General features: G+C 33.4%; 3 protein-coding genes across 5 annotated transcripts; 2 read left to right on the plus strand and 1 right to left on the minus strand.

The window, feature by feature from the left end:
* Nucleotides 1–533: 533 nt before the first annotated feature.
* LOC112024309 (uncharacterized) lies at nt 534–3,636 on the plus strand. 3 transcript variants are annotated; one of them, XM_024056948.2, is made up of 4 exons: nt 534–1,389; nt 1,744–2,130; nt 2,805–3,025; nt 3,242–3,636. In XM_024056948.2, exons 1-4 carry the CDS (start codon nt 609–611, stop codon nt 3,491–3,493), a joined length of 1,641 nt encoding a protein of 546 aa, XP_023912716.1. In that variant the 5' UTR covers nt 534–608; the 3' UTR covers nt 3,494–3,636. The 3 variants fall into 3 exon arrangements, with proteins under 3 accessions (XP_023912716.1, XP_023912717.1, XP_065634625.1); XM_024056949.2 differs by having other exon boundaries at nt 3,245–3,636; XM_065778553.1 differs by having other exon boundaries at nt 1,750–2,130.
* Nucleotides 3,637–6,589: 2,953 nt separating this feature from the next.
* LOC112024317 (granule-bound starch synthase 2, chloroplastic/amyloplastic) lies at nt 6,590–15,164 on the plus strand. The gene is made up of 8 exons (XM_024056954.2): nt 6,590–7,275; nt 8,878–9,427; nt 10,463–10,527; nt 10,753–10,830; nt 10,925–11,035; nt 11,564–11,608; nt 12,333–12,506; nt 13,940–15,164. Exons 1-8 carry the CDS (start codon nt 6,946–6,948, stop codon nt 14,894–14,896), a joined length of 2,310 nt encoding a protein of 769 aa, XP_023912722.1. The 5' UTR covers nt 6,590–6,945; the 3' UTR covers nt 14,897–15,164.
* A 6,382-nt stretch (nt 15,165–21,546) lies between these two features.
* On the minus strand, nt 21,547–23,380 carry LOC112024367 (extracellular ribonuclease LE). Its single transcript, XM_024057006.2, has 5 exons — nt 23,256–23,380; nt 23,103–23,150; nt 22,856–22,990; nt 22,569–22,761; nt 21,547–22,285 (listed from the first exon to the last, which is right to left on the minus strand). The coding sequence occupies exons 1-5, from the start codon at nt 23,361–23,363 to the stop codon at nt 22,056–22,058; spliced, it is 714 nt and encodes a 237-aa protein (XP_023912774.1). The 5' UTR covers nt 23,364–23,380; the 3' UTR covers nt 21,547–22,055.
* Between the last annotated feature and the right edge of the window lie 941 nt (nt 23,381–24,321).

Below are 24,321 nucleotides of genomic sequence, written 5' to 3' on the forward strand. Positions count from 1 at the left end.
CCGGTTGTTTGCCATTGCTTTTTTCATAATTGCAAAAATTTGTTCACCCATCTTCATTATTGGTAAAACTCAAACTTTCATGTTCTTTATTAACAATTAAGGAAATCATTAAAGAAAGATCATCATTTAAATCCCTCATATTTTCCCAAATTGGTTAGTAACAGTAAACAATAAAACAACTCCTTCCTAACATTATTTTAGGACAATCAATGTACAGCTTGTTCCTGAAATTTTGGGGAGAGCCAAGTTGATATCACTTGCCATGCTGAATATAGTAGTGAATGACTTTGGAGTTGGATAGGATCCGAGTAAGCATGGGAATATAAAATTGTTAAAATATCAACGAAAGGATTAGTCATGAAATTTAAAAGGTATATTCTAAGTCAAGTTTTGTTTTTCTTGATAGAAAAGAGAAAATTATTCTCTCATATGACCTACTAACCGCTATTGTTAGTTCATTAGATAACAAATTTCCAAAGATTATCTTTCCTGGATGTTTCATCGATAACAACTCCTCAAACTTATATATATAATCAAGGAATTATACCAGTAGGTCCAATACACACTACCTTTAGGACTATACATTTCCAAATGAGTAGGTAATACTCATGAAGAAGTTAAGTCTGATAATGGCTTTTCTTATATCCTGTTGGTTCATTATTGAATCTGTAATCATCCCAGATGGATTTCGAAAATGGTTTTGCTTGAGCTTTTTTATCAATCCCTTTGTTCTTTTTATTTGCCAGATCTTCCTGTGGTTCAAATTGCTAAGGGAATGGCTTTTATTTATTCTTCCTCTTATAACTTCTTTTCTTGGTTTGTGTAATTTTATACTTTTTAGAAGTGGTCTCTCTGACTTTTTCTCATTCACTAGATTGAACACTGCAGAAGTAGTAGAAGAGGATGAGTATTTTGAAACTCTACAGGGTTTCAATCAAAATCAAAATTTTGATTCATATATGTGTTCCAGCCTTGCAACTATACCGTGCAAGCTGACAATATATAACATTGAGATGTACAAATTAGAAGAGAAGAATGACTATGAAGATTCAATTCTTCATGAGGATGAAAGATCAGAAGAAACAATGTTTGATCTCGATGAAGATACAAGTATCAATGAGTATTTGTCATCCATTTGTAGCTTCGATTCATCAGTGGAAGAAGTAAATTCTAGAGACTGTATGAGTTCCTCTTCTAGCTCTGATTTACCAGCCACATATTTAGACATGGATGAGCATTGGTCATCGAATTGTGACTCCAATTCCCCAGTCATAGCAAGAGAAGTAACTAATGGACGTGACAAGGAAGAATCTGATACATTTTACAAGAATTACGCTGAAAGAATGAGATGGTTTGACATACTGAATTACGATAGAACATGTGGAATAAGTAGGTATTCATTCATCATATTATATGTCATGTCACAGCAAAATTTTTCATGTTCATTCATCAAATTAACATGCAACATCTTCTATGCCATGTCATTTGCACATCATAACCTACCAATGGTATAGTCAAGTACAATTTGTACACTAGAACCCTAGAGCACATGAAACAATTTAAGCAGTTCATGTATAAACAGGGGGAGGGTTGTGGGATTAGGTGTTTATTCAATTGTTAATTTAGAAGTAAAAAAGATGTTCATGTTTACAAACTGCATCTTAACTAAATAAATATTTTAGTACTATATATATGTTGCTAGAAGTGACTATTTTCTTGACTTTGTATACATGTTTATGTTAGATACAGTCTTGAACAAGCAATTGGAATCACCTAACTCATTAGAAAGAATTGAACAAGTGGATTTCTCAGTCTCACATATCCCATGTAGCACAAAGGTCAGAAAAAAGCTGTTAAGAAGCCTAGAAAGTGACTTTGAACTGGTTTATGTGGCTCAGTCATGCTTGTCCTGGGAAGCTCTCCATCACCAATACAAAAAAGTGAAGTCTCTTGCAAGTTCTAGCTCTCAAAATTGCAACTTGCACTCCAATGTGGCAGGAGCATTCCAAAAGTTTTTAGTACTGCTAGAGAGATTCATGGAAGATGAAAGGTGTGGAGGGAAAAGAGTTTGGAATTATGTTCAAGGGAGATTTTCTCTCAAAAGTCTTCTCCAAGTTCCAGAGGTTTTAGGTATCTTTTGATTTTCTCTGTCTTTCCATCCTAAACTAGATGTGCATCATGATTAACGAGCAAATAGGCCTATTTTAAGTATGTAGACTATAATTTAAGAACTTCATGTGATCAAGTATTAAACTTACTGGTGTTTATCCACCATACGAACGACAAAAATCTATCATTTTGTTTTGAAAACTAAATAAATGAGTTCTTTAATCACTGATTTGTTCTTTTGCTATGAAACTTTAATCACAAAAGTTTTGTTCCTTTGCTAAGAAGGGTATCTACAATATATGTCCCAATAGACCAAGATCTTAAAAGGTTACTTTCTTTTTGAATAAACTTGATGTGAACATGGAACTCGAATATTGTTTGAGAGCAAATCAAGTCTATGTTATTGTTTAGAACCTCGTCATCTTGCCCAGTGTGCATTCAATTTTTTTTAAAATATATTTTTTGTTGAAAAACAGAACAATGCATTCAATAATTTTAATGGATTACATTTTAAAATTGCTCTTTCTAAATTGTTAATTATATATTTATCTGCACATTTAAAAAATAAAAAGAACTAATCATTAACTTTCACAAGACATCAATGGATATATTTGTTAGTCTCTCTCTCTCTCTCTCTCTCTCTCTCTCTCTCTCTTTCATTTTGTCTTATATGAATATCATTATGGTTCTTCAAGGCTTTTTAGATGTGGAAAAGGAAGAAGTGAAGGCAGAAACCTTGAATATAAAAGAAGTGTTGAAGGTCATAGAGCAATGCATACAGGCTTTTTGGGAGTTTTTGGAAACAGACAATAGGAAGTCTTGGTCGAAATTCAGCAGATTATTAGGGATTAATCCACCAGTGGAAGACCCAAGAAGTTTGCATCTATTAGCTGATCTCACTAAGAGACTTCAAAAGGTACATTTCAAGTAATGTCTATTCATATAGCTTTAATGCATTCATGTCAGAATAAGAGATTTTGTTCTCTAAAAAGTCTGGGAGGATTTAAATTCAGGTTCTCCACATAAGGGAGACTAGCAATGTTATTGGGCAACAAGACTCTTTACGATATTTCTTCTCTAAGTACTGATACAAATTTAGTGGAACTAACCAAAATTGTTAATTTTTTCAAAGAAGGAACTATGGCTAAAACATTTACAAGGAGAGAAGAGATGCTGCTTAAAGAAAGTAGTGAACCCTCCCAAAGAGTCACAAAAAATGGAGATTTTATGTACAATGATAGATATGAAGCTTGTGTCAAGGGTGCTCCAAATGCCTCTGGTTACCACTTCCCAACTCCAGTGGTGCAAACAGAAGATTGACAACATAGAGTTCAAAGAAGGGATAATTATAAGGGCTTGCACTGGTCCCTTGTTTCCACCTTGATTATTTGCTGTAAATGAAATCCAAATTAGTTTAAGGAGTTCTTTAATTTGCTGCAAACTATCGTTCAGTAATTTTTTTTTTAATCATATAAAAATCTCGAATATAACGTGAAATCAAAGACAAAGAAAGTATATAATGGGCAACCAAGAGCAGACTCATGGAATTTCACATTTATGGCTTTTGAAATTATTTTGAGATGTATTATGATGACATTTGTTCTCCTAATGTAATCTAATGTAAAGAAACAATCTTCTCAAAGTAATAATAATAATAATAATATTATAAAGAAACAAGATGATTCCCATGAAAAGTGTTAGGTAATGCCATTGAACTACAAGTTTCTTAACGATAAACTTCTTTCATTATGCCTTCTATAAATTGGTACACAAAATATATTGTTTGAGGAAGAAAAGATTGACTTTAATTACTACAACGCAAAGTTCCACTATTATAGGAGTTCAAGTAATAACCTAGTGGTAATGACATTATTTATTGTGCTCTATGTTTGGGGTTCAAACCCCCGCCTTCCTCCTCCACTATCTACCTATCTAGAAAATTGTATTTTAAGAAAAAAAATTTTCACTTTTGTAAAGTTATTAGTGATGTTAGCTCACAAAAGGATTCTGAGTATTTCAATTTCTGCTTGAATGAATTCTATTTGTTATCAATTAAGAATTCTGTGCTACTAGAACTTAGTGAAATGAACAACTTAAAACTTGTGCTGAATAAAAGAGAATTTCTCATGTTGAAGAAAGTTTCAGCTGAGAGGTCATTAAAGGCTGGGCTAAAGTTTATGAAATATGTGATCCTATGCTAGCTGAAGCAGCTGCAATTCTATGGGCATTACAAATTGCAAAGGCAGAAAATATGGAGAGAATTGAAGTGGATAGCGATGCTAAAAGTTGTTTTGATGCTATTGAAGGAGGCTGCTCCACTGTTGCATAGCCTATCCAATCTATAATTTGTGATGTTGTAGACTATAGCAATTTTTTTGTTAATTGTAACTTAAACTGGGTTAGGAGAAGCTTAATACTGCAGTCTGCAGTTCATTGTCTAGATAAATTTGCAGTTGTGCATAGGTCTACTGTTTGTTGTAATTCGCATATTCTTTCTACTGCAATTTTGGATGCTTGCAGGAAGGATTCTGCTTCTGCTTTGTTTTAATAATATGGTCGGTTATTAGCAAAAAAAAGTTCTAGCTGAGAGTAAACATGGTGTTGATTTTTTCTTTCACAAGTAACCTATAATTTTACAATTTTAGTTTTAGCCTTTGGTTTTATATATTGGATGTTTTAAACCTTTCATAAAGACATGCTGTTACTAATATCAAATCAATTCCATCATTTTAATTTTTCTACAAATATAAATTGTGTATTTAATAAAATTTTTCGTCCAAACATAAGGTTTGAGTTAAGAAAGTACTATTTTCACTATCATTTTTTTTTTTTCATTGTAAACAATATGACTAACATGATTTATAAGCCACTAAAACACCTCATAGAACCCCACGAGAGTATTCAGGTGACAGGCTCATTAGACATTAGTCTAGGTATGATGTAAAATTGGAGGTCCCAACCTTGATCCATTATATTATCGATTTATGGAGATTTTTGGGATGTGTCATGGGTATAAAGGAAAAAAAAGATTAAACTACTCATCGTATTTTTACTTTATATATATATATATATTTTATATTTGAATTTGATAATTACAATAAGAGAAGAGATATTATAATTACAACTTTTTGATGCATCTTAAATAATAACACAGAGAAGGAGAAAAGAATATCAAAAGGGTTTATCATACACAATAAAAAAAGTTTTGAAGGGAAAATGCTCTTGAGAAATACAAATCGGGCTATTTGGTAAGGTAACTCAAAACTAACAACTGTGGACCAAAAAAAAAAAAAAAACGTTTAGTAAGAAATTTTTTTTAAGAGTGTTTTAGTTGCGTTTTTCATTTTATAAAGTTTAAACACTAAATTTAGAAAACTAAATGTGGGAGGAATTTCATCTCAGCCCTCAAGGAGAGGTGCCTCTCACTCATGCCTTATAAGGCTTTGGCCTAAGGATGAGTGTACCACTACAACACCACTTACTATAGGTGTGTTGTAGTGGTACACTCATCCTTAGGCCAAAAGCAACACATGTGTAACAGTGGTACACTCATCCTTAGACTAAAGGCTTATAAGGTATGAGTGAGAGGCGTCTCTCTCTTATGTGAGATTGAGCAAACTCTTTTTCAAATAATGTTGCTTATTGGCACTTTTGTAAATAAGTAAAAAAACTGTAGATCCTATCGATTAGACTACATGTCATTACTTTTAAAAAAAAAACACACATATATTAAACACACAATTATGTTTTTTTTTTACTTTTGAAAAGACGTTATTAAAAATATAGTATAAAACACATTTTTTACATTATGAGTACTTTAAATATATGTTTTCACGACACTTTTTAAATTACAATTTTTATATCATTTTAAACAATAATACTTAAACACCTTTACCAAATAACCCCTGTCGAATCTTTGTGAAAAAGGATTTTTCTTTTTTTATCCTTCGGAGCCTACACGTTTTAAATTCATGGAAAATGACTTTGTGGAAAAGTATTTTTATTTTAAAAGTAATAACACTATTTCAATAACACCAATAGTAGTGGCAGGAAAATTTTTCCAAATGATTTTTTTTTTTTTGGGATAAAAGACTCAATAAATTTAGGGAAAAAATATTTTTTTATCAAATTTTTTCTTTTTCTGAATTGAAGTTCCTTTTTGTTTAATCTTTTTGTTTTTTAATTTTTTTATGGGCCTTTTGTTTAATCGATGTACAATAAAAATATTCGGATAATGGATTCAAATATAAGTACATGTATGATGTATTTCAATTTACAAGTTATAACAGATTATATTAAAATTTATATAAAAAAATATTATGTAAAGATTTAGCTCAATCATAGAAAGGCTGTCAAAATCAGTGACCTGGCCGGAGAGGTTTCCACGTTTTAAATCAAGTGAAAGAAGAATTCTACCAAGAAAAAAAGAAAGAAAGAAGAAACAAAGAAGTCATTATTACAATTCAATTAAACAATTTTGGTGGTTTCTCAAGGCCTCGAAGCTTCAAAATAGCTGGCCCCACAAATCCACGTTCTGGGCAGAGACAGTGTCCTATTCTAGAAACGATATGTGGCAGAATTGATAGCATCACGGGCTTTGTCCTCCATCATTCTCATCAGCCCACTAGCTTTCTCTTCTATTGCATGTAGATTTCGATCATTGTCCACTTGAGGGAAACTTGTACTACTCTCAGTTCCAAAATCCGCAACTGGGTTTTGTTCCCCTCTCATTTCCTCAACTGGGTCTGCATCGTTTTCCACTAAATCATCACTAGCTCGTTGCTGATCGCATGAACTTTAGCTAGTTTTCTCAGAGGCAAAACGTCAAACAGTTGAATGGCATCTGCTGGGTCACTTCCTTTCACCATTGAGATGAAGTCTGAGGGCCCTGTGCTTCTTCACAGTGTAAATCATCGCCGACCCAGGTTCTCTTTCTCTGTGTACCGTCCCAGAAAGCCGCTTGCTTATGCTGGTTTCTCTTTGAGCTGTGATAGACTGATATGTGGAAGCGGTAGAGGACAGCAATGGAGAGTTACGCTTCCGAAGGTGAAAGCCAAGGGCTCTACGGAAAGTGAGGATGATAGCAATGAAGTGGACGATGCTCTTCAGGCCACAATCGAAAAGAGCAAAAAGGTTCTTGCCATGCAAAGGGACCTACTTCAACAGGTATTGAGATTGATTGTTTATCTTGCTTTAAGTTTTTGATTCTGGGATTTTAGTCTCTTTTGGTATTGAGGTTGATTTTGTATTTACAAAATGGGTTATATAGTATGCTCAATAAAAGGGCTTTTAGCCTTTTAGGGTCTTACTGTGCCGCATGACATTTGGTTCAGATTTTGCATACACTGTTCTTGTTTTGGGAAAGTAAAAAAGCAATATTTGCTTTTAAAAGCTTTTCTGCTAATCTATGGGTCTATAAATAATTAAAATGAGTTCCAAAAAGATTATAAAAGTTAGTCACTAGTCAAGTAAGTTACCGGATCACTCTTCTGGCATCGGATCCAATTATCTGCACATGCATTATTGCAGACTTGAAGCATTCATTTCATGAAGTTGTTGTCTTGGGGGGTTGTGGTATTGCCTCAACTGTTCAGACAAAATCTGCCCCTCATTTTATTTTTTGAACTTCTGAGAATTATAGTTGTTTAACTCGTGTCTGTAGTTGCCTTTTCAAAGCCAATTCATTCGTCCTTTTGCTGCTAGAAGAAACCTTTGGCTTATGATTACGTGAGCTTGGAGAATTTGGGAGAACTTTAAACTTATCAAAAAAATAATTTGTGAGAACTTTAAATCACGAATACCAATGCATTTTGAAAATCATTTAGAGAAAGCATGTTGTTAGAAACATGTTCTTACATTGTATAATAAATTGTTGAAACTCTAAATACTCTTCTTAGTCTTCTAAGAGTTTTATTTTTATTTATTTTTTTTATTTTGGGATCAATACGAAATAAGTTCTTTGATGAAAAAGAAAGAGGCCAGGGCCCAAGTATACATGGATTATACTAAGGACACTCAAAGGAAAAGAGAGTAAAAAGAAATTCAGAAAAATACAAACTCTGCAGAAATGCTAGTATGTCTAAGTCTACACCAGCAGCAGAGGAATAAACATGCTGCCACTCAAAAAGAGATTGCACAGCTGGATTTGAGTTGAATAATCAATCATTCTTGTCCTTCAAAATTAGGCAGATTCCTTTCCCTTCAAACAGTCCACATCAAGCATGAGGGAGCAGTCCCCCCAAATACTAGAATACATCATCTTACCACACAGCCAATTCCAACTAGAAATGATATCTGGTACTCTCCTAGGCATCACAACTGATTCCCATCATAGTCCAAATTCCGTAACATTTTAATTTATAATTTATTCACACACACACACACACAAAGGCAATTGTTGGAATGTCTTACAATAACAAAATGTACGTGTATACATTCAAAGGTATGAAATACTTTAGAAAAACTTGCTCTTATTTACGTCTGAAGTTTCCTAATGCAAGGAGGCTAGTCAAAATGGTATTGGTTTCAACTTTTAAGTTGCATGTATGTAAAGTTATATGTATTGGCTGATATTCATCACATTTTGCATTATTTGAACCCATTACAACAACTGTAGGAGTTGTAACTTTTAGCTACATATGAGATTTGTACACGTGATCTTACCTGAATTTATATTATCTGTTTCAAATGGTGCTTCCTCTAGTCCCTGCTAATTATTACAATTTTTAGTATCTAAAAAATTGAATGCTCCAATGCAACTACTTTCAGATTGCTGAAAGAAGGAATCTGGTTTCATCTATAAAAGATAGTATTATAAATCAAGAGGATGATGAAGTTTCTTATGAAGGAAGGGGAAACTCTTCTCCAAATCCAGATCTTGCTTCAGCTAGTGATAAATCTGTTGATGACCATAATAGTGGCATTCCTTCCAACAACTATGCCCGTTTGACTGTAGACGAGGAGCTGGAAACGCTACCTTCAGATTTTAGTAGAGATTTAAATGAAGTAAAGAAGGAATCTGAAGAAGTGGCACCTCTAAGAAAAGCATCCTCTGATGTTGACTCCGCCAGTCATTTAAAAGAAACTAATCCAGAAAAAGTTTGGTTGGATGGGCTGCCTTCCTTTCTTTCTAGTCCCTCTGAAAGTTCCAGCATAACAGATAAAAAGCATGAAATTTTCAACAAAACAAGTTTAGCAGAGGTGGATGGTGAAGCAAATGATCCAGCAATTGAAGAAGTCAGCCCCCCTCCTTTAGCTGGGGCCAATGTTATGAATGTTATATTGGTAGCAGCAGAATGTGCTCCATGGTCTAAAACAGGTATTGTGTAAAGATCTTCCTAGCCAGATTGTTTATTGAGAAAAGTTTCTCTGGGTATTTCTGTTGAACATTACAAATAATCTTTTGAAATGGTTATCCAAAGAACAAATGATTGAAAAAAAGAAAAAAGAAAAATCTAATTGGATATTTTTCCAGAAACCCTTTTGCACAATTCTTAACTTATGTATTGTTCATATCTATATCTTAATAGGCAGACAAAGTGTCATTTTTGTATTCATGAAGTTTTCTTGTAATTGTATATTATAATTGTATTTCTTGTTTCAAAAAATTGAAATAGATGTGGATTAGATATTAGAAATATACAAGCATAGTTAACAACCATAGATCAGCCTGTCGATGGAATTAATTAATGAGTAGCTTGATTAATCTGTCATTGAGCGTCTCTTACTGGGAAATTTATTTCCGTCATTAAGTGTCTCTTACTGGGAAATTTATCATGCTGATTACTCAGGGCTAACTTGGTAGTCTTTGAATTCATTTTAGTAGTTAATGCAGCCTAAATTTTGAATGTGTTAACATATATTACCACTGATTTTTGCTAATATGTTATTGTCATGCATTGTTATGCATGACATGTAATGTGTTATTTGATTATTTGTAATATAATTTATTGATCATTTCCTGGTTTAAGTGATCAAACAATCAGTCTATCTATTTTTACCTGGTCACCCAGCCTCGCTTCAGGTCGATCTGGGGCCAAATAACATTAATGTAATAGGTTTGGTTACTCAACAGGTGTCACATGCTGGAATTCAGCCATTTTATAAGTTGAAAACTTGAAATTGACTTGAATAGATTGTTTCTTACTGATGCAAGTCTCCTAGTTCTCTTGTCAACTTGTTAGATTATCAGCTTTGTAATGAGCCTCATTTAATTGCACATTTGTTTTTTGTTTTTTTTTCTTGGTGGGGGAGGGGGATGCGGCGTTTCCATAATGAAAACTTCTCTCTCACTGTATGTCTTTTTGTAAACCTTTAGTATGTGCCCCAAAGGCTGATTTATGAGTTCTCATAGGTGGGCTTGGAGATGTTGCTGGTGCTTTGCCAAAGGCTTTGGCTCGGCGTGGACATCGTGTTATGGTAAATTGGTTATTCCTTTTAAATAGTTAACTGAAAATGGGAGTACTGCATTGCAGTCAACTGAAGACTCTGAGTTGCAACTTGAAATAAATATCCGACTTTCTTTTTCCCTAATTTCCTCAATATTAAACAAGGCCATTAAAAACCCATGAGTTTATTGGTTTGATTGCAAATACATGAGTTGTACTATATATTTTTTTCTTTTGTTGTTTCTTTTTGCCTTAGGTAGTAGCACCTCTGTATGGCAATTATGTTGAACCCCAAAATACAGGAGTTCGGAAGAGGTATAAGGTGGATGGCCAGGTATGCACCAGCTGAAATGTTGAGCTGTAATTTATTTCCTATTAGAGTGACAAAATTATTTTTGTTATGGTGCAACAAATTTTTGAGCTTGCAGGATATGGAAGTATGTTACTTCCAGGCCTATATTGATGGTGTGGACTTTGTTTTCATTGAAAGTCCTCAGTTTCGCCATTTGCAACATAATATCTACGGAGGAAATCGTCCGGTATGATATTGTTCTTATAGTTTTGCTTCAATTATTCTTAGGGGGGATGGTGAATTGGTGATCATAGTTCAGTGATGGGCTAATTAGACTTCGAATAATCTATATCAGATGGTTTATACTTCCTCACTTCCATACTGTTATAGATTTGTCGTCCAACTCTACAACCAAACTTGTGTTTATGATCTCATAAAAAAGGTTCTTGTATTTCTTTCTTTAACACAACAGTGTGCGCCCTGGATTACTTGATACATGGTTCTAATGGGTGGGGTCATGTATCCACAATTTAATCCCCAGGGGTGGGTCCAAAAGGGCCCTGTCTGGTGACCATGCCAGGCCTAGTGCAATAGTTACCTTATTTGAAATTTACATTACATAATATGTATGCTATTTTAATGTGTCAATTGCAATCCGGTGCATACATAATTTACTCTCTCTCTCTCTCTCTCTCTGTGTGTGTATATATATATATATATTATATCATTTATAAAATTCTGAGTTCTATATGTGTTTGGTTTTCCCACTTTGCAGGATATTTTAAAACGCATGATACTATTTTGCAAGGCAGCTGTTGAGGTATAGTTTCGGTCCTTTCAGACAAACCCTCAAATGAATGATTTATGGAATTTTTTTAATTCCGCATTAAGTTGCGTGAATTCTAGCTTGTTGAACTCATTGCATAGCATATCTTAATTATGGACTTCCCCCCTCCCCCACTTGTAAGTTGTAATTACCAAAAAAAAAAAAAAAAAGGCTGCTCATTATGCACATAATAGAGATACCTATAAGCACCAAACGTTATTTCAGAAAATTAAATTATTCTATGTTCACACTACCATCCACATCACATTGGAAGCAAAAAGAACAAAATTTTCAACTTATCATAACTATAATATTTGTCTTGCGATGGGTCTATTATCTGCTTGGTTTTGCCATGTCAAACTGATTTGATATGGCAGTTAGACTCAATATCTGCATGTGTTGGGGATAATTGCTAGAAACTATGGTGCTACCCTGTTGCAGTCATTCACACTGTGGGTACTCTGTTGTAAGCCACATATATGCTCTTCATGACAGATTTCCTGCAATTTTCTATTTTACATCATAATTATGTAGAATGTTGTTTATAATGTTGGGTCAAAGATAAAAATATGGATAATTGACATAAACACAACCAAAAGTGAATGTAATGCATTGCTACAAAAGTGGCTTTAGTTATATGTCAATAGCCAGCCTGTTAGAGTTGCATTCTGGTAGAAAGCATCAGTTTGTATAAAGTAGAAATTTTGGTGATTATCAGGTCCCTTGGCTTGTTCCATGTGGTGGTGTCTGCTATGGAGATGGAAATTTGGTTTTCATTGCTAATGATTGGCATACAGCATTGTTGCCAGTGTATCTGAAGGCAGACTATCGGGACAATGGTTTAATGCGCTATACAAGGTCCGTCCTTGTAATTCATAACATAGCTCACCAGGTTTGTTCTCTGTTCGATTCAATATAATTTGTTTGGTGTAATTACCCGATACAATTTTTGTACTTTGAAGAAAGCTGAAAACTTTTTTTTTTTTTTTAATTTTTAATTTTTAATTTTTTATATATTTTTTTTATAGTATTTAGATTGAACGGTTTGACTTTATTGTCTCCCATACAACACATTTTAATTGTTAGTTGATGACTTGGAATGTCAAAAAGTTGCTTTCAGTGGTTTTCACAAATCCAAAATTTTTTTTTGAGATAATCACTGAGGCCACATTGCCTGAAATGGCACTTATTTATGCCAAAGTATTTGTAAGTTGTGGAAAAATGGCCAGCCCTTGAAAAATCTGCTTGACTAAATTCAATTTAACATTGAGTAGTGAAACTAACAAATTAACAAAAGAACCAAAAAAAGAAAAGAAAAGAAAAGGTTTTAGACAGCTAGTTGCTATTGGGTGGATATGGCATATGGTATGGACATCAGTTTTTATCAACTTACCTTGGTTTGTGCCTGCATATACAACATTTTAGTCTAGGAACTTGCATTTATCTGTTTCAAAATAGTTTTTAATGCTTGTATGTTCTACTTCAATAATGGTTATTGGAAATACTACCTTGATAAAAATGCATGACGTTTTTGGAGCAGACAGGCCAAATTATAAATTGTATTTCTTCAATATGGCTAATGATTAAGTTTCAAATGACTTCAATACCCTCCAAATTGTGTAAAAGCAGATCGTATTATTGTTGATTTATATATTAGACAATAGTTGTCTAGATTATTGTATACTTGAGCCAAGTACCACTACATGTTTCTGAAACCCTTGAAACATAGGCTGCAGAACAGTTGAATGCTTGGTTAATCTTGTTAGAGCTATTCAGAATCCCATTGAAAAAGAAATATCTCATGACATTTAGTGAAAGGGTAAAAACTTAAGTACAGTTTCCTAAGTGCAGTACATTAGGTTCTGCAATAAAATTCAAACACAGAATTTAATTGTCCTTGGAAAAGATAACATTGTTTTGTGCTTTATTGGTCAATGCAATCATGTGTAGGAATTTAATCAGGAAACCTAATGTATTGCTCATAGGGAATTGTACTTAAGGTTTACCCTTAGTGAAAAATTAAGGAAGTTTAGTCGTATCGTATAAGTTGAGCCATTATGTTCCATCTCCCACTAAATCAAGAGTCATAAGTTGATCCCATAGAGGGTAGATTGCAGACAATGGAGCCAAAATACTTATTGATTGATATAGAAAGGTGACTCAATATTTCTCGTCCTCAAGCTGCTTCCTCGCGATATTACTCATGAATGTGTACTGTTCTTATTCTCGTATTGTAAGCTTTGAACATATTTCTAATACCCATATTACGCTTTATAGTTGGTAAATTGGAACTAATTCCCAATTTGAATTGTATGTTTTATCTAGGGTCGGGGGCCTGTTGATGAATTCACCTTTCTCGGTCTTCCAGAACACTACTTGGACCTTTTTAGATTGTATGATCCTGTAGGAGGTGATCACTTAAATATCTTTGCAGCTGGTTTAAAGACAGCAGACCGTGTGATTACCGTTAGTCATGGATATGCCTGGGAGCTTAAAACTTCTGAAGGCGGTTGGGGTTTGCATGGGATCATAAACGAGAATGACTGGAAATTGAGGGGCATTGTGAATGGAATTGACATGAAAGATTGGAACCCACAATATGATGTTTTCTTGACATCAGATGGTTACACAAACTACTCCCTCGAAACACTTAAGACTGGAAAGCCTCAGTGCAAGGCAGCCTTACAGAAGGAGCTTGGTCTGCCCATTCGTGAGGATGTCCCTGTGATCGGTTTCATTGGGAGACTGGATCATCAGAAAGGTGTTGATCTAATAGCCGAGGCAATTCCATGGATGATGGGTCAGGACGTGCAACTAATCATGTTGGGCACTGGCAGACCTGACCTGGAGCAGATGCTCAAGCAGTTTGAAAACCAACACCAGGACAAAATCAGGGGCTGGGTTGGTTTTTCTGTTAAGACAGCACACCGTATAACTGCTGGCGCAGACATTTTGCTCATGCCGTCAAGATTTGAGCCTTGTGGACTGAACCAATTATATGCTATGAGCTATGGGACAGTTCCAGTTGTGCATGCTGTTGGTGGACTGAGAGATACTGTGCAACCTTTCAATCCATTTGATGAGTCAGGGCTTGGGTGGACATTTGATAGTGCCGAAGCAAATAAGCTAATACATGCATTAGGAAACTGCTTACTCACTTACCGAGAGTACAAGCAAAGTTGGGAAGGACTCCAGAGACGAGGGATGATGCAAGACCTAAGTTGGGACAATGCTGCTCAAAAGTATGAGGAGGTGCTTGTTGCTGCCAAGTACCAATGGTAAATCTTTGGTGTGTGATATGAACAAATTTTAACTTCTTGCAAGCTCAATCAAAGTAGGCTCATATATTTGGGGCTCATCAATGCTGGAGCAATTTCGTTGCCAAAGTTTCTAAGGGTTCGTTTGGTTGGAAGGATGGAAGATGGAAAAATTGGAGGATAGAAAAGTTTTTAGTTTTCCTCATTTGTGTTTGGTTGAGAGGGTGGAAAAGTGGAGAGATGTAAAACTTTTTGATTTGGTTGAAAATAAAGTTTGTATAAATTTATCATCATGTTCTTCTTAAATAAAACAAAAAGTAATACATTATACTTTAAAAAAAAATTGTGTATAGATGAAAGTGGACATTTCAAAAAGGAGTATAAAAAATCATCTAAAAGTGTGTTCTTAAAAAAATAATAAAAATAAAAATTAAGAAAAAAAGAAGAAGGAAAATGAGAACTCGCCACCTGACAAAACCAAAGAAAAAGAAAAGAAAAGAAAAAGCCAATGTTACAAAGAAAAAGTCAAAAGAAAAAAAAAAAAAAAAAAAGAGCCAATAACGTAAAAAAGAGATGGGGGAAGTTTTATCCAAATATTTTTCTCACTTTTCACTCCAAATTTTTCTTTAATTTGGAGAGATTGTATTTTGAAGGATAAGAAGAGAAAACTTGTGGGCTCCACTACTTTTTTTTCCCCCTTTCTCTCAACAAAACAAGGAAAAATGTCATTTTTCACCTTGTTTTTCTCTTCTTATTTTTCATCATCTCTGTTTTCACTCCAACCAAACATACCCTTAGGAAAAGAAACTGTAAAAGTTTGAGGGTAAATATTATTGGAAGATAGTACCAATTTTGAGAAGGATATTGAAACATTTATATGGGCCAATTAACTTTTTATTTTGTACTTTTGAGTACAATTATTGGTAACTAATGGAAGTCAGATTCAATGGTTATTTTTTCTTCTTGTTAATAGATTATATGAATAACAGTTAAATGCAGAGGCTAACATTTTGGCTCTTGTTTTCTTTAATTCAGGATTAGTAAACTTGTTCTTATTTTACTTTTACTATTGCCTTTGTCTAGCTTGTTGCAGTCAGATTTTGTTGAAAGCTAATATGGGGACTTGAGGCCCTGGCCAACAAGGGGAAGGAATGTGATTGTGAGATACATCATACATCCCAAAAAGTGGAATTTCACGGCCCATTCGGGAGGTTCATGAGCAGAGCCATTAAAATCCCTCTTGACGCACCTAAATTTAAACTCATATGTGAAAGGATTTCGCCAAAATTTTTATATCATCAAATCTCATGACGGTACTGCTTCTTTTTTCATTTTATTTTGGAGTATGTTATGGGGGTTTCCTTGTACCCTCGTTAAGGAGACTTCAAAGAGTAAAATAAAAAAGAAAAAGAAAAAGGAGGTTAAGGAGGTTTCAAACTTATCTACATATGCATTAGGAACTAGTAAAAGTTCATAAATAAATTCCCTTTAAACCAAAAGCTGCTTGACTCCCTATAAGTAGCAAATTGATTGCAATATGCACTAGGAACTAGTAAAACTTAATAGACAATTTCCCTTTGAACCAAGGTGGCTTGACTTCCTATAAATAACAAATTGACTGGACTAAAAAAAAAAAGGAAAAAGAAAATATTTTATATTATTTACTAAGATTTGACTAAATTAATTCCAGGGATTATAGGGAAAAGAAGTGATACATTGTTTAGTTACGTGAGTAATGAGATATTTCAAGAGACATCTTTGAGTCTACAAGGCCACAACTCATCCTTAGTGTACTAAAGAAACTGATGTTATCAAGGATTGTTTCATTGTTGATAGATTATTCAGTACTTACTATATGTTATATATGTTATTTGAGTGATTGATGAATGAGTCTGATGTTGGAAGGATTTGGACTAAGAAATTAAGGGTCGGACTCTATCAAGACTATGCTCAATTCTTAAAATTTTGGGGGGATGAGTTAGCTCTTATAGAAAATCACGAGTTAAGACGTATGGTTGGTCTTGTATGACCCTCGGACACAAGAACTAAGAAATCATCGTAAATATGGACGGTACAACTACATTCAAGTTATCAGTTACACAAAGACACTAGTTTTTCTAAATGAAAGGCATGTGCTTGAGGGACAAGACAACTCAACATTATGCTAACTAATTTCTTTGCGCTAAGTTTTTGTTATTGTACATAGCCTACAAATCAAATAAATGGCTTATTAGTATTGGGTTGGATGATTTTTCTGAAATTACTGTGAAGTTGAGGGGATTTTTTTGTTATATTTCAAGTTATTACTTAGTTTTTCTTCAATTTACTATATAACTAATTAGTAACTCGTGTAATGTACGAGGTGTTATTACATGTATCCGATACATGTATCCATCATCTCACATGAAAATAAATCTCACACTTGTGAGGTCGATCCTTATGTGAGAGAGTGGATGCATGTATCAGATACATTATAAATTTTCTTGCAATGTTCAAGAAAATTTAGTATAATATGATTTTTTTTCCCTTTTCCTTTTTTTTTTGTCTAAATATTAAGTTTAATAATTATGGTAACTAAGTTTTTAAAAAAAAAAAAATTTTGGTAACTATCAATGGATATTTATTTATTTATTTTTAAGTCTATGGATATTTATTTCAATTGTGTTTGCATATAAAACTATACGAGTAATTCTTACATTATAGTATTGTAGTCAACCCATTTTACAATCTTGGATATTATAAACTCAATTTAACTTCAATCCGACTATTTGATCAAAAGGTATTATAAAATCATTTTTTGACAACTAATATGCATCCCGGTAATTAAGGTTGGATCAAGTAGGATCATAAGAAATTAATTTTAATTAGACCATCAAAAGGTTAATTTAGAATTAATTGTGTGTCACAATCTCATTGGATAAGGCTAAAATAGTTATGTGGATACATACACAAAATCAAATTGCGGATTAAAGTATTAATATTTTAAAATAATTTTTAATCTAAAGAATAGTTTGGAATTAATTAATATTGAAAATAGGCATTTTCTAGCTGGAATTAACCAAAATCCAAATGATCTTAATGTTCAAAAAACTGGAATCCAATTAATTAGCCTTTAAAAATTCAAAATGAGAAAAAAAAAAAGTTAAAAAGAAATCAAAATTTTATTAAAGCAAATTCGGTTGCACAAGACTAGAGTTCAGCAATGGGCCCTTAAGGCCTCGCTTAAGAGGAGGGAATAGAATGGAATGGAAATGAATGAAAAGAATCATTTTAGAATATTCTTTCATTCACTTGTTTGAGAGTTTTAATAGAGGGAATGGAAAATCCATTCTCTTGTTTGAGAGTTTAAGTGGGAGGGAATAAAATGGGTAGGGGGGAGCATTTATTCCTCTCTACTCTCTTAAAACCTCAAATTTTCATTCTTCCTAAAATTGAGAGGAATGGGAGAGAATAGAATTAAATTTAATGATTTTTTTACTAAAACTCCCAAAATACTCCTATATATTTAACTCTTTATTTTAAAATAGGAGTCTAATAGTAATATTGTCATTAAATGATTCCATTATATTTCCTTCATGCTGCTTCCAAATAAGATTACTTACATTCCATTTATTTTCATTCATTTCCCTTCCTTTATTTTAAAACATCCAATTAAGGTTACTTAATTCCATTCCATTCTATTCTTTTCCATTCCATTACATTCCATTTCTTAATGAACTCCCAAGTGGAACCTAAGAAAATTTATTTTTGGCTTATGCATCCCTTATTTTGGCTTATGCGAAGAAAAATTAATTTCTTAGCCTAAAGAGTTTGTCTTAAATTGATCTTTCTAATGATGGTTGTATTGCCTAGTTTAGTTGGCCTTATGATCATTCCATTCCATTACATTCCATTCCCTAATGAACTCCAAGCGGAACCTAAGAAAATTTATTTTTGGCTTATGCATCCCTTATTTTGGCTTATGCGAAGAAAAATTAATTTCTTAGCATAAAGAGTTTGTCTTAAATTGATCTTTCTAATGATGGTTGTATTACCTAGTTTAGCTGGCCTTAATGAAGAAATCTTTTGGACAGTTTATGAAGTTCTGGGCCGATTAATCAACGCAGATACTCATTGCCAGAAGTGATTTCCCTTTGCACCAAAGGTGTGGTACATCTTTGATTTGCTTCTCAATGGCCCACTTGATTTTATTCGTATTATAGCGAGTAGGGTGGATTTGTAGTGGCGATGGGTGGATATCCGATTTAGTGAAAATATTTAATAAATTCACTTTATTCTTCAGGTTCAACGCATGTTTGAAATACTGGAATGTATTGAACTGGTTCCTAGAACACCTTCCATGCATTGCTTCCACCATTCATCCTTCCAGAACAACGTATTTGACCCACGCAGATCGGGTTCGGGCCATTCCTTTGCCCAGATTGGGGTCAGCATGAAAATTTGCAAGACTTGCGGGAGGTTAGGGGGCAATTGGCCCTCCCTCGACTTTGCTCGTGTCTCTTTCAATGTACACAATCAAGTTATTTGATTGCAATTTTTTTATTTTACAGTTCAACTCAACGTATTGATTCTTGTAATTGTATTAATTAAGAAGATTTTTTATTTTCTTTTTGTCTAAACTATATTAAGAATTCAATTAAACAATTCAATAAAAAAATAAATACAATTAATTTATTTAACAATTCAACTCAACTTAGTGGTCTTTGTAATTGTATTAAAAAGAACATTTTGTTATGTCCATAACATTGGTCCATTGCTTAGCCTAAAGAGTTTGGCTCATTGCATCACTTACTTTTTGTTATTTTATTGTCTTTCAAAGTCCGCTGTGGACATTTTATCCTTTCTTGAGGAAGATGCTAATTGGTTGTATTTAACCAGGCTTTGCCCTGAGATCTCTGTTTCTTAGTTTAATGCTATTCCTCTGTTTACCAAAAAAAAAAAAAAGCATTGGTTTTTTTAATTTGAGCAAAGGAGTGAGGACTGAGCAAAAGAATTTTGCCAAATGGGTATCTTTGTTTTGTTTTGTTTTTTAGTTTTTTTTTCCCCCTGAAATTGTTGTTGTGCTTCCTAGATTTTATTTATTTATTTATTTATTTATTTTTATTTTAAATGACCAACGATATATTTAAGAGGACCAAGTATAGTTTTGTTGGGATTAAAATAAAATTCAGGGTATGTTCAAATTTTTTAAGGCAGTAAAAACAATATATATAAAATAATTTCACGTCGCCTTTAATGTGGAGCCGCTCTGATCATAAAAGAAAATAGAGTACAACTAAATTATGGAAGAATAGTGTCGTAATGCGTCTAAAATTTACCGATTTAAGGTTGCGTTTTTGTCCAGTGCACTTTGGATTGTGTTTAATGTTAAAGTTACTCGGCCAAAAACCATGTATAACTCCTGTGCAGTAGGTTCCTTACAAGGCATCTCCAAAGTAAGTAGTACAATTGATATTATTTTTGGAAAATGCTAACGAGTGTCTGGTTAATAATTTATTTTAAGAAAGTTTTGATACCACTTTTATAAGAAATGAAAAAAGCTGTCAATTTTTTTTTTTTTTTTCATTTCTCATAAAAACTTTCTTTAAATAAATTATTAATCAGTACCTTAAGGGTATTTGTTAGCATTTCCCTTTATTTTTTTAAGTTTGGATTTACTAAAAAATAATTTTGATTATAAGATCCAGTTCTGGGGATGGACAAACAACAATCTATACCAATTTCATTAATTCGACGAAACCCATCTCACAAACATCAGAGCCAACAACCCATTTTACCCACCAAATTTGAAAATTTCACAAAAACCCAAACTTTTCCCCAGAAAGTACAAAACCCACACATACAACGAACCTCATCCAAGATTGAACTTACAATGAAAAAACCATTACAAGCCTTCAAGGTGGCCAAAAGCATCATTGTTTGAATCTCAGATGTGGTTAGCATTCACATCCTCGAACTATTCTATTTTACTATCTCAAAAATTACTTTATCAATTATACCATCATATCATTTTACAATACATCCAACATCCCATATCTTATTTATCTCATCTATTCATTAAAATATTAATTTCACCAACTCTTTCTCTCTCCTCCTCTTTGTAATAAAATAATTAAAAATACCCACCCACCATCACTAGGGAAAAAATAAAATAAAAATGTATACAAGTTGCTATAGTGCCATCCTATTTTTAGGATGGCACTATAGTACAATTGCAAATTTTTTTGCAATTGCAAAACTTTGCAAGACCAATTAATGGCGGGTTTTGAGGTATTGATGCTAAATATTACCAACCTATGGCATATACAGTACCCAATGTGAATGCTACCATGGTTGAAGTTATGTTCTTGTTTTTAAATGATGCGGCATACTCCACACCCTCGATTTCAATATTTTAAACCACAACCTTTAAACGGACTCTCTCCAAATATTTTAAATCACAACCTTTAAACGGACTCTCTCCATTTCAAAGTGAAATGGAGACGATCCAAATCCGTGGGACAAGGCTACGAAAGTGTCAAGTATCGAGCAAACAAAAATTACATTTTTAATCGGGGTATGGTCTAGACATGGCCTCAAAACACTCCAAATCTCAGATCTGCCTCTCTGTCTCTCATCTGTTGCTTGCTCTTTTCTTATTTCATTTGTTTGCTCTTTTTTTTTTTTTTTTCAGCATGTCAGCTCACCTATCTTCAACCTTCATCCATGACTCATATAAGAATTGATGAGGTAGTATTTATATTATTTTAGACTTAGGACAGCAATGTACTATTATTTAGAGTCATGACAATAAAGGGGTCTTAATGGAGCAAGGGTTGGTAATACTGCGCAGCTCAAGGAGAAAAGTGCAAATATTCAAGAGCTCAATAAACAAATTGAAGCAACTAAGCATCTTATGGAAAATAAGAAGAAGAAAGCTCCAGGTCAGAAGCTTTCAACACATTGAGCCAAAAATATAACAGCATGAGTGGAACATAATGCATTGGTGGCTGACAAGTCAAGTAGAAAAGAGACGTAAACAATCCCATCCAGTCTCAAACTTGCAGCCATAGATGTGTCACAGAGCTAGATAAAACACTATGTATTAGTAATTGTCATGTACTTTTCTTCTGAAAATTGGTAGTTATTTTTCAGATTGGAAAAGAAAAGCCCTTCCCCTTTTGTCAGCATTTTTTTTCCTTTGTCTAGGTATTAAACAAAGAGTAAGGAATCATTAAATCCTGATACTGACATCTCTTGCTCGGGGGGCACTCAATGATCTTAGTTGCATTGTAGTCTAAGCACAGGAAAATCTGTGTGAGCAGAGGTATTTCCTTGTATAAGTTGCACTGTATTTGTGGACTGTGCCCCGTAGCTGTTTTAATGGCATCGGTAATGCTAACTTTGCTGTAGACGTTTCCACTTGCATAAATATCTGTAATGCTAAATATAGTTATGTTATGCCAAGTACAAAACATTTTAATTAACAACCATTTTCACAACTTAATAAGATGGCAAGTTGTGATTAGAGCAATATCGCATTCACAATGTGACTAGCACTAGGACAACTCTTGTTATCTACCAATGACAAGAAGTCACACTAACAATTGTGAAAAAGTCGTAAAAAAATATTAGTATCCTTAGACAAGAAAAAAAGTTTGACTTTAAAAGCAAGCAATCACAACTTGAATGCAAGTGAGTTATAAAGAATTTCAAACCTTTCTGTGATAGGATATCCACGAGGCTATATTTTTGCTTAAGTTTTAGTGCTGCATCAAAATAAGCATGCTGAGGGAGTACAGCTTCGGAGCATATTCCATGGCTATCCCACTCATTTTTCCAGTACTCGGTATTATCCTCGTGTATCATTGATGGCCATTCCACGTTCAACTTATCTACGAGGTCTGAAATCTGTCCTCACATGAAAAATTACAATGGAATTACTGAAATATAGAGCACATATTTCGAGCCCTTAAAGTAGTGTAAGTGTGTACGCATGAAGTACCTTTTTTGGAACAAACTCACTACCACAATTGCATTGAGTTTTCCTGGAATAACTAGCTGGCCAGAGACCGTGAATGCTGAAAACTTGCCTTGCTGGTTTTAGGCAAGACCTTAAGTTACACACAGACAATTGCCACTAATTTAAAGAAAAAAAGTCAACCATGCAACCCCATCAGGCTATATGAAGCACAAAAGAATTAATTCTTTGAATATATATAAGAACAAATTGTTTTCTTATATTATAAAACCTGTTGAACAAAGTATATGAAATCATATTGTCTTGCTGGTGGCTGCGGCTGCATATATATGTGTACAGAAACAGTGAGTAAAATATGTTACGCTAACAAAAGATATACATACTAAAATGTAAAGGAGAAGAAACTTTTGTTCAAGTTAGCCACCTTGGGAACAGAGTTACAGACATTATTGAACTCATTATCACATAATGCTGCTTGAAGATGAAGTTGGAATATGAGAATGAGAATGAGCCTCCAATATGTTCCTTTCATCTGTCTCTCGAATACAAGCACACGTTTTATTTAGAGCTTATGTGCTGAATTTATAAGCAGATGTGATAATTTGGGAATGTAGCAATTCGAAATCTAAGTAATAAGGAACCTACTAGTCAAAGAATCCAATCTGATAATTTTACGAGGTGAAATCTGACAACTGAATCAATTGAATGCGAGGAGACACTGGCAATTGAATTATCGATGTTGCTCAGTACAGAATTGAATGGACATGACAATTCTTCATAAACAATTTTGAAATTTGAATATTCTCATTAAAACTTTTTATATCTTTTTTCTTTTAATAGTAATTGCCCTTCACTGACTCCTCATTAAAATCTATTGAATAAAAAGCATCAGTTTGGCCAGCTATGGTTGTATACATATTTATAGTCTGGGCCCTTTTGTTGGAACAAATTACTGTCCATCTGTCAATTAATTTCACAAACTACTGAACAATGTTAAAAATTATGAATAATGTTAGAGGTATAAACTATTTTACAAATTATTGATGTGGTCTTTTGATTATTGGTAAATGAAAAAGTGATATTAATAGTGGGCTTAGATGAAAACCAATAAAAGGTTGGCCATATCGATATTTTGGCAAAATGTTATAAAATAGTTTGTGTCTGTAGCATTACTCATTAATTAAAGGAAAATGTTAAACAATGCCCTTAGGGCATTGGTTTAGAACCATTTTATTGAGAAAATAATAAAATAATAAATGTTGTCGATAGTTTCTTATGTTTTCCATGAAAGTAATATTAAAACTTTCTTATTATAGTTTATTAACAATTGCCCTAAGGATATCTATTAATATGACCCAAAATTAAAATCACACAAAACAATTAATTAAACAGACAAAGTACATTAACAAACAAACATGACAAGTTTATGTGAATAACTTTTTCGTGTAAAACCATGGGACAAATTTAATCCGTTCACTAGAGCTTACAAC

Source organism: Quercus suber, unplaced genomic scaffold (genome assembly GCF_002906115.3).
Source record: "Quercus suber isolate HL8 unplaced genomic scaffold, Cork oak 2.0 scaffold_186, whole genome shotgun sequence".
Classification (NCBI taxonomy): domain Eukaryota; kingdom Viridiplantae; phylum Streptophyta; class Magnoliopsida; order Fagales; family Fagaceae; genus Quercus; species Quercus suber.